Source organism: Scatophagus argus, chromosome 6, assembly GCF_020382885.2.
Source record: "Scatophagus argus isolate fScaArg1 chromosome 6, fScaArg1.pri, whole genome shotgun sequence".
NCBI lineage: Eukaryota > Metazoa > Chordata > Actinopteri > Scatophagidae > Scatophagus > Scatophagus argus.
Window position 1 is genome coordinate 797,501 of NC_058498.1, and position 10,470 is coordinate 807,970.

The following is a 10,470-nucleotide window of genomic DNA, read 5'->3' on the forward strand; positions in this document are numbered from 1 at the left end:
AATATGTATGACAGAAGAATTAGAGCCCTAACAGCCAATCAGAGAGCAGGATTTTGAGGGGCCTTGGTGTACACATTTATTAACAACAATGGGAAAAGAAAACCGCTCATCACATCAAGTCTGTGACCATAATTTACTGAAGAGCAGGTGGTCAGTGAACACAACATTGACATTTAGTGTGTGTGTGTGTGTGTGTGTGTGTCCAGGTCAGGGTCTGTTTGCAAGCTGATTTATGAAGAGTGTAACGATTGAGCATCCTTGACTTAACTCATCCCACACACACACACACACACACACACACACACAGTGTGTAGGGGGATGACAGTGAGGTGAGAGCCCTCCGCTGGGAGAGTGTGTGTGTGTATGTGTGTGTGTGTGGTGGCCTGTAGTGAACAAGGCTGTCAATTTATTGACTCTGTCACAGGCCAGTGCACACACACACACACACACACACACACACACACAGACAGGCCAGGTGTTTGTCTCTGCTGCTAGAAACTCTTAGCTTCTTTGTTCCTCTTCTGTCTCTCTGGGATGATGTTGAGCTCTCTAATGGAGACATGAAGAGAAGGTGAGGACAAGACATTTTCAGAGCTTGAGGTGGGGGGGGGTTGGAGAGTTTTGGACAGTTTTTGTAATGTGTTGTTATTTTTGGAAAGTGAATTGAAAAGTAAATTGTAGAAATTGTGTGTATTTTTTGGAGAGCAGTTTCCCTTCAGAACGTGAGTGAGGCTTGTCGTCCCACAGGGAGGTTTGTTTCCACACAAACACACAACACGTCTGTGACGAAGCTGACATTTCTGAAACACTGACGATGATTTTCAAGGTTCGGGACGTTTCTGAAAAGTCGGCACACTTTTGGGGGAAGTGAAAACAGTTTAGAAAAGTGAGGACGTTTTGTGCTAAGTATTAAACTGTAAATATGTGTGTGTTGGTTAATGTTTATGAAAGGCAGTAAGTAGACTGACAGGGAGGGTCCTCAGACCAGCACACACACACACACACACACCGAAGCAGGAACAAAAGTCACCCTGGGCGGTCGACATTAGGCTTCTGTTGGAGAGAGAGCCAACAGTGCCTCCTCTCATCGCCATAGTGACCAACCGGACAGTCTGTGCATTCCTGCGTGTGTGTGTGTGTCTGTGTGTGGCACTGGCATTGTGTCAGAGTGGGCATCGTGCCCACATGGGTCAGCGTGGTGGTTGCCATGAATAACAGAGGCGGTTGCCTATGGAAACGAAGATGGAAGGAGGGAGTTGGCATCTCATTGTGCCAACCAACACACACACACACACACACACTGTACACTATACAACAGCCAGCCGTGACCTGATCAATAAGCGTGAGTGCGGTTGTGTTACATCTGAGGAGCACACGTCTCAGTGAGGGTGCTTTCCCCTCTGTGTGTGTGTGTGTGTGTGTGTGTGTGTGTGTGTGTGTGTGTGTAGTCATCATCTGTCTCTGTGTCCTATTTGCACAGTCTTCAAGGTGAAGCTCACACACACACACACACAGTAAAAACCCCACGCCCACCTCATGACTCACCCACACTGTGTGTGTGTGTGTGTGTGTGTGTGTGTGTGTGTGTGTGAGAGGTGCTGACTCAGGACGAGACGGGACTTGGCGAGAGACACAGAGACACCATCAGAGAGAGATTACATTGGTGGAATATAAAGTCAGCTTTTCTGACCAAAACAAATGTTTCTTTGTTTATGAGATCTAACTTCTTTTCTTCTCTCACTTTGGCCTTTAAAGGCTCCTTAACGGTCAGGAAACACAGTTTATTTCAGTTTGGTAGTGCAACAAACTCTCACTGCACCTGATCAGATGAGTGTCCACCAAAATCAGTCTCTGAATGAGTTCTGACACACTGAGCTGACATGCGTGGATTTAACACAACGACATCTGAGGATAATGAGAAAACCATAAAAAACACCAGACTGACCCTTTAAAGTGTCTCCACCTTCCTCTCCCTCTGTGACGAGTATCTACAGTCTGAATCACAGCTGTCAGCATCAGCCCGCCGTGTGGTAACAGTACTCCACATGCACACATGCACACACACACACACACACACACACACACACACACACATGCACGCATGCACACACACGTGCACACACACACGTGCACACACACACACTGTCTGGCTGGTGAGAGTTTCATCTTCTCTGAGTCTTCTCAGGACAGAGGGAGGAGCTGCAGTGCAGGGAGCGAGCGAGAGGGCGAGAGACACTGGGAGACACAGGGAGAGAGAGAGAGAGAGCCAGCGAGGTAGAAAAGTCCCAGCGTCAGCAAGTTGTATTGATTAAAAACTAACCTTCCAGTCTTCTCCTCTATCACTACTACACACACACACACACACACACACACACACACACACACACAGCAATAGAATTACAACGAGTCAGGAGCAACTGAGGTTTGAGTGCAGAGAAACCCTGCAACACACATGCACACACATACTCTCACTTTACATTCAGTATTAAAAAACAGAGTATAAAAGAGTGTGTGTGTGCGTGTGTGTGTTAAGGTGTGTGAAATGCAGAGAAAACGATGGAGAGAGGATTAATGTAAAGGAGGGAGAGGAAGGAGGAGAATCAAAAAGACGGGGTGAGGTGTGTGTGTGTGTGTGTGTGTGGGGGGGGGGGGGTGATGTGGTTGCCTTGGCGATGGTAGTCACGTCCCGGGCCGTCTCGTTGTCCCTAGCAACGAGACATGATGTAAGGTGTGGATGAACTTGAACTGGACGGGGCAGTGAGGAAGAGGAGGGAGAGGGTCATGAAACATGAGCGACGCACCTTTGACGATCAATACCGGCCGATCACAGACAGATTACACACACGCAGGGTTTGGAAAGTGTTGTATAAACAAGCAGAAAGTGCTGAGTCTGAGCTCTGAAGGTCCCGTTCACATCCAACCACAACATCCTGAGGATTTTTCTTTCCTCAGAATCTCAATAGTTTAGCCAAATATCCAAGGTTTGTCCTGAGGAGGGCGCTAGAGGAAAGGTCATTAAAATCTAAAGGGGATAATCCTCCGGGGAGCAGGAACGGGGTCGGGAAGTCTGATGGCCTAATCTCTACTTGTGAAATATTCATTTTGCGATCCCTTTCAGCCCCAGATAACTGCAGGTCAGGGCAGATTTTTATCATCAGGTCACAGAGGAGGACGTTTTGGCCTCCTGTTGTCACGCAGCCTGTAAAATTCACTTTACTCTCACGTTAGGGTTCATCCTCTTGGGAATATGCACATATTTCAGGATCATCTGTCCTGTAGTTGCTGAGTTGTGTCACCCTGGATTAAAGAGGTCGCATGAATGGTAAAAATGGGCTGAAATCACATGGTGCTCTTCTGTCTGTCTGACCACTCAAAGCACTTTACAACATGGGCCAGCATTCACCTGTCCAAGGTGCACCTGCTCATCAGGAGCGATAACCAGTCACATGAACATTCACAAGCAGCCAGCCAGCGACAGCAATTTGGTGTAGACTTCAGGGGATTGAACCACCAGCCTGTGACGCCTCCCATTGTAGGCTGATGCATCCGAGCCCCCGGTGCGGCCCGTCAGTGGTTTGGACTGAGTTTGGATGTAAGCTGGCTAAAAGCCCGTCACTGTGGCTCTGACTGCATGTTCCAATCTTTCTGTGTCTCTCTTCTCAGTGGTACCTGGGATAAAGACTCCAGAGGCCGCTACCCCCTCCGCCCACCTGTACGACAGATCGCTGCAGCCTCCTGCTCCACCTATGACCTTTGATGCCAGCTGCGACGGGGTCCTGTCTTGCCCTATCCCTACGACCTTCCGCCTCCTCCCTCCCTGCGCCTGACTCCGCCCCCACCAGCGCCGTACACAGACTCCGCAGCATCAGCATGGCTACAGCGGATCAAACGCGACCTAACCCTGGTGTTAAACACCCACTCTGAAAACTGTACGTCATAGAGTTCCCTGTAGACATATGGTTGATATGTCGATGTCCACATATAGTGCCAGACCCTGCCCTGCCCTCCGTCCTCACCCCCAAACCCAGCTGAGAAATTTGTCGGGGGATCGAACTTTCAAGTTGTTGGGAACGCTGTTAGACTGCATCACAGAGGTTCCCCTCCAGAGAAACTACATAAACACTCTCCCATCATCCTCTGCAGCGTGTGCATCCAGTGGACTCACGGCAGGACATCGCCCTCGCCGCACCCCTGTCCGACCCCTCAACCTGGTGTGTCCCGATAGCTTGGGGTTGGTTTGGTTGGTGGGATAGGACAACATGCACCATGGTGGGAAGAAAGAGGAGGTGTTACCTGGCTCGGATACCACCAGATAATGCCCCCGGCAGCCCCACCTGAGCCCTCGCACATCTCTGGGGATGGACTCCACCCCCACTTGGCCCCACCCCATGGTTGGTGGCAAGTCAGAGGGGAAGGAAGTCAGCAAGGCTCTTTCCAAGGACATGGACCGGTGGTTAATGGAAAGACCTGACCTGATGGGGAGGTGGTGCGGGCGCAAACAGACGCCCTGCCTGTTTCACAGTAATAACATGAACCACACACGGAGGGGTGGGGGGTTGTGATGGGGGAGGTCAGGTAAAGGTGGGTTTATGATGCTGGGGAAGCAGGGGTTTGTTGATGTGAAGTGTTGTGACCAGATGCTGGTGGATCCAAGCTCGTTCATGTGGGAGGCTTTGGCTTCATGGCTCATTGATTTTTCTCTCTTAGCTGTCATTCCAGCCGGTCCCCTCCTCTTCCTCCTCGATCCATCCACCAGTCTGGGTGAAGCTACAGCATGCTGAGGGTGGGCAGAAAGCTGAGTGACGAAAACTTTACCAGTGGAATATTGATCACGAGGAAAGTGCAATTTTGTTGGCTAGCTGTTGGATAGCTAAATATCTTTGTAAGATAGCTCGTTGAAATCAGTTGATGAAAAGTATATATAAAATATATTTTTCTTCTTAGTCCGCTCACACCTCTGGGACTCTAAAATACTGGGGTACAAAAGACAACAACACAGCATTGAACTAGAAACCACAGCCTTGTGAGAAATAAGGGGAGCTGTATTCACATTATTGTTTATTATTGTTGTTTGTTCATCTTGTAAAGATGTTAGCATGGTAGGACAAGAATCCCTTTAAGAAATATCATTTTAAACAATCAACTCGTTAAAGCATTTCTTGCAGCCGAAGTCTGAATTTCATTGTGTTTAGAAGAAAAAACGCTAAGCGATTAAGTTATTTTGATGAGCACATCATTTTACTTTAAAAAGAAAAAAAGCTATTTGAATTTCTCATAAGGTGAAATCAGGAGAAAATATAACAAGTGAATTTAATTTTCAAAGTAATCGTGTTTTCTCTGGTTTCTGTTGGCGAGATAATCTCTTAACGGGTGCCGCCCGGCGACGGGCTGCCCACTGATTGGCTGGCTCTCCTAGAGGTCCCATCCAATCACAAGCACTTATTCCTGCAGTTGGCCAATGGGCTGTGAGTGTAATCAGGGGGTGTGGCCTAGCGATAAAGAGGCAGAGCAGAGGCTCTCTGGAAGCTTTCGTCCACAAATAGACAAGACAGCCGAGCACTTCACATGCAACTTACCTTTTTAATGAACTTCAGTTTTGTTTTTCCTTTCCTATACTATAAATATATATATATAAATATATACACATGTACACACACACACACACACACTTACGACCACCCAGCGTCGATCAAAAGTGAATTTAAGTGAAAAAGTTTCAAAAAAAGAACAAAAAAATCTGCATGTTCTAGTGTTAGTGACAAATTTTTCCATAGATGATGTAGTTAGTAAGATGAAGACACTATATTGTAAACCCAACGTCAGGCACTTGCCAGCAGCCGTCTGTTAGTTTGGCCCCGTCAAGGCCTTTTCTATCGCTCTCCCTCACAAACAACCAGCTCTCTTCGCTTCTCGGCATCTTTCCATTCTTTTTATTTCTACTTCCTTCCCTCCCTGCTTCCTTCCTTTTCCTTCACCAGAAGATCAGTTCTGCTTTTAAGTTTCAAGATGTTCTTACTTTATCAAATTGCACGAAAACAACTGTTCCTCATCAATGTGCCTTGAGCTACGGTCCAGTCCCGAGAGGTTGCACAACATCCATTGTGGAGAGTCTTGTTTTATTGTTGCTTCCTTTTTCGTTTATTTTCTTATTTTTCCTCCACCCTCCACTGCTGAGATTTTGTAGATTACTGGAGCAATGAACATTAAGGCGTTAAAGCTGAAGAGGAACGCTGGGATTCCCAGACTTACTCGCTGCTGGGGTCTCAGTGTGAGGAAGTCTCAGGGTGCGCTGCACTGCCTTGTGGCCCCCCTGCCTGCAGCGCAGCGTGGAGACCTCACAGGTGAAACCTGCACCAGCTACAGTCAGGTTAACCGTCTCCAGATCTCCGCCGACAGATTGCAACACAGTGAAATTCTGTGAAATGAGCAGCGAGTCATTGGTCATAATGTTTGCAGGAACAATGTGAAGATCATGTTCATCTGCAATGCGAATCTCATGTGACCACAGATGAGGTTACAGGAAACTGGCGAGTAAAACACTAAAACTTCGACTGTTGAGTTTAGCAGCTAAAACAGTTTGGGTTAGCAAACAGCTCAGTTTACCTCCTGGTCACTAATAGTTTGTTTAAAATGTGCTTACGGTTCATTTTACACGCTGAGGGTGTTTGCTTCAAGTCAGCTTGCAGTTCAGTTTAGCAGCCAACAGTTTGCAAACTGTTCAGCTAAAATAAAAACCTAAATTTGCGATAAGACTAAAATAATAGCGCTTACTGTTTATGACACAATTCGTACGTCCATGAGATCAGACTGAAACGTTTCTGTTACTTTTCCTGTTGTTTGCAGATGAAGACTTCGTACTCATTTCACTGAATTTAGTGTTGCCAGGCTCTTGATAGAGCAGATGGGGTTTGTAACGGCTCACTGGCTGGTAGATTAGTTTATTTAACCGTGTTTACACCCGTCCCTGATATCCTGTCGTTAGTCTGAAGGTTTTTACTTCTTTTGCTGCAGTCTCCAAACAGCAAAATCTTTGATTTTCAAGTCTTCCTGATTTAATTATCGCTTTGTTCATTCTTTTATTTTTTTTCCCAGAAATTATTAACGAGGATATAAAATATGCAATATGTGCTTGCACTCTCTTTTTGTTGGGTTTTTACCTTTTCTTTACTTTCAACCAAAGTTGGCGTGCACGTGACTGGCAGCGTGCTCCGTGGTCGGTCCCTAAAGATGGTGAAGCCAGCCCTGCAGCGACGCTCCAGCCAAGCTGGGCCTCCGTCGCTCGGGGAATTCTACTTCCTCCCTCCTTCCTCCCCGTTTTGATAATCTACCAGACGGCTGCAATACCACATTCGGGTCTCCTCTTCCTAAAGATTTTTTATTGCTTTGGTCACAAGCAAGCCTTAAACAAGTCCAACTTCTTCTCCATCGAGCGGAAAACAGTTTATCAGAAACATTGTTGATGACGTCCAGTATTTTAACCACGCTCCACCCTGCTTGGCAGAGGTTTTAGCGAATTAATTGTTTACCTGTTGTGTGTCCAGTCCATCTGTTAAATCAAGCGGGCAGCGACGTGACGGCGTCGGCTGCGGCTGCGGTGGTTTAGTAGTTCCACTTGTGTGGGTTGTGTTTCCTCTTAGTGTGACATGTTTGTTTTGTCTCTGTTCTTGCCTACCCTTTAGCCATGAGTTGGGCATTACTTCCGTAATTATCTGCACTAAATATGAAATAAATGACAATAGTGAAAAAATATTTCATGAAAAAAATACAGCTTCCAGGGCTTAAAAAGAGCGAAGGGAATAAAAAAATTGCACGGACATTTTTTTAAGTGTCACAAAAACCTTGTGAAACAGCCTAGCATCTAATCAGCGACTTTTGGCTGTGTGTGTGTAAGATAACGACAAAATTGCACCCTTTTTAAAGAAAGAAAAAATGAAAAAGAATATAAAGCAATAGTTTGGGCAGCGTGTTTTTTGTTCTTGTGTTGTGTGTGTAATTTAGTTCTGGTACAGCAGCGAAGAGACGCAGAGAAGAGTTGGTTCTTAACGGACGGGAGGGCAGCAGGGCCATTCGGCCTGACCGGGAGACGTGTTTGTATGTTGTATAGTTTTATTAATTACACTGATTTAAAGCTGCCCTATTTTATAATGCAGGACTTTTGTAACATTGATTAAATGAGGAAAAACTAGTGTTGTGAATTTTCTGATTGTTTGTATCGAGGCCACATTACTAGAACTGGTTTGGTTTGTTTTCTGGGAACTGGATTTAAGTTGAAAACTTTCCTGTTTCCTTATTCTCTTTATTTTTTTCTCTGTTTGCTTTCCTTTTTGTATGTATTTAAGGGTATTTCCTCTTTTGATGGTATAGCATATTCCTGTACTTAAAAGTATAGGGCGCTGTGGTGATAAGACCATTGTAAATGGATGTTACAGTATGCTGTATGTTTTGAAGGTTATTTGTTGCATCAGTGTTGATGATGAAGCTAAATCTGAGTCATTCTGAGGAAAATTGGTAAGAAAAGCAAGCTTTTTTAAAATGCATTTTAAAAATTTAGTTTTAGGCAGGAGACAATGACATAGCCAGCCAAAGGATGCCCCTACTATAAATGCATCTCGGCATCTTTTTTTGTGTTCACCATTCCATGCAGGAAAATAAACAGCTTGATTATGCAACATGATTCTTTTTCTTTTCCATCTGTTTCTTTCTTCACTGGCCCACAAGATCACCTCCTCGTCCTCCTCCTCCTCCTCTTCCTCCTTCTCCTCCTCCTCCTCCGCCTGCCCTCTCTGAGCCTGGAGGTCCACTCTGATCTCCGTCCATCCACACATCCACTGCTGCTCATCACGGCATCACATTCATGCAGCAGATAATCGAAGCACCACAAGTCGCCAGGATGACGGAAACTTCCAGTGCGATCAGAGTTTCTGCTCATTTGCTGCTTTTATTGGCTTTTTCTGTATAAAATATTCAGAGGTGGACATTGGGACGTCCTGCCAAATACTGTTCACAAGTTTTGGATTTATACACATAATCTTGATTTAAAATGATGATGCCATAAAAAGCAGATTTGGTTTGAATATATGAAAGCACCAAAAACAGTCCAACGCAAAATCAACAGTCTCAGAGGCTAAAGCCAGAGATTTGATGCATTTCTTTGGTACTGTGTCTGAAATTTGGACAGTTTGGGGTGCATGTGAAAAATGAAATCTAAAGTAGTTCAACCAGCAGCAACTCAGATCGCACTGGAACTGGAGTCCTTGAAGGGAAAACTGTACAGAGTTCCGGTTGAGTGGGTGGTGGTGGTGGTGGAGGTGGAGGCTGAGGAGGGCCTGAACGTGAGGTTCACTGCACCATGTTCTCCTCCTCCACAAAACTAACAGCAGACACACAAATCGAAGCCAAGGCTGAGCGATGAGCCCATAGGACGCGACGCTGCGTCCAACCAGCTGATCCAACAAGCACCGCATGCTAACACGCACCAGCAGGGACGTTTCTGACAAACTGACAAACATGAATTTTCATCCAAAACCAAACACATTTCTGAGCTTCAAACGGCCCAACGAATCAAGCAGCTTCCTCTGTTCACCCTGAACCTTGAAAGGTCTGATCCAACCACCAGTATGAACGAGAGCTGGGGTCAAAGACCGTCATAAAGACTACATAGGAGATGCATCCGCCTCCCCCCCTTCCGGTGTCCCCCCTCTCTCCTCTGGTTTTGCCCCCTGCCCCCCAAGAGTTGATTTTTGGATTTTGCCTTTGAGGAATTCTGCCACTCCAACAGGAAACAGGGTTGAATAAAGGCTGGGCTTTTTATGCTAACACCTTTGTTGTCTTCACGTTCGTCCAAATTCTCCCGGGCAGAAATTACTCCCTCACCACCACCTGAGAAACAAATGCGTCAGACCGGACCGCTGTGCGAGTCGCGCAGTAATTGAGTTTGAAGGGCTTGACGCGAAGAGGGGCAGAATTCTTCAGGCTCAGACCAGGGTATTTTTTGAATCACTTTAGAGACCTGAGTGTGTGAACCGTAGCCGCAGTGAACGTACAGGACTCGTAGAACAATCGTACAAGGACCAGGGAGAGCTTCAGTGACACCTGAAATCCCCCTCCAGCTGCTTTTGTTCACTCTGAACTGACATGAGTTATAAAGGATTATCTTATCCTATCTTATCTTATGAATGAAAATGCCACCGTTTTCCCTTGATGTTGTTGTCTTCGGCACGAGAACGGAGCGGGACGGAGACACCCTTCGCCGCGTCGGCCGAGCTGGGGAAATGAGTACAGATGGCATCACTTCAGAGAGATGAAGGAAAGTCATTGGACGAGGAGGCAGGTAACACTGAAGCTGCTCTCCAGCGCTCAACTGTAATAAATTACAGTGTCACTGCTCCTTTGCAAAGATATTTATTTATCCTGTTGCAAAACCATTACATGGTGCTAAGCGTTAAATCAAGCCAGTGAAGGGGAGTTAAG

General features: G+C 46.1%; 1 protein-coding gene across 9 annotated transcripts in view; it reads left to right on the top strand.

Moving 5' to 3' along the window:
* The window catches only part of nfia (nuclear factor I/A), a 127,385-nt gene extending 118,711 nt beyond the window's left edge, over positions 1 to 8,674 (top strand). For all 9 annotated transcript variants that reach the window (XM_046390615.1, XM_046390619.1, XM_046390622.1 and 6 more), the window contains one exon: positions 3,664 to 8,674. In XM_046390615.1, coding sequence (XP_046246571.1) covers positions 3,664 to 3,678 — 15 coding nt within the window. In that variant the 3' untranslated portion in view covers positions 3,679 to 8,674. The remainder of the gene's footprint in view (positions 1 to 3,663) is intronic.
* The last annotated feature ends 1,796 nt before the right edge of the window (positions 8,675 to 10,470 follow it).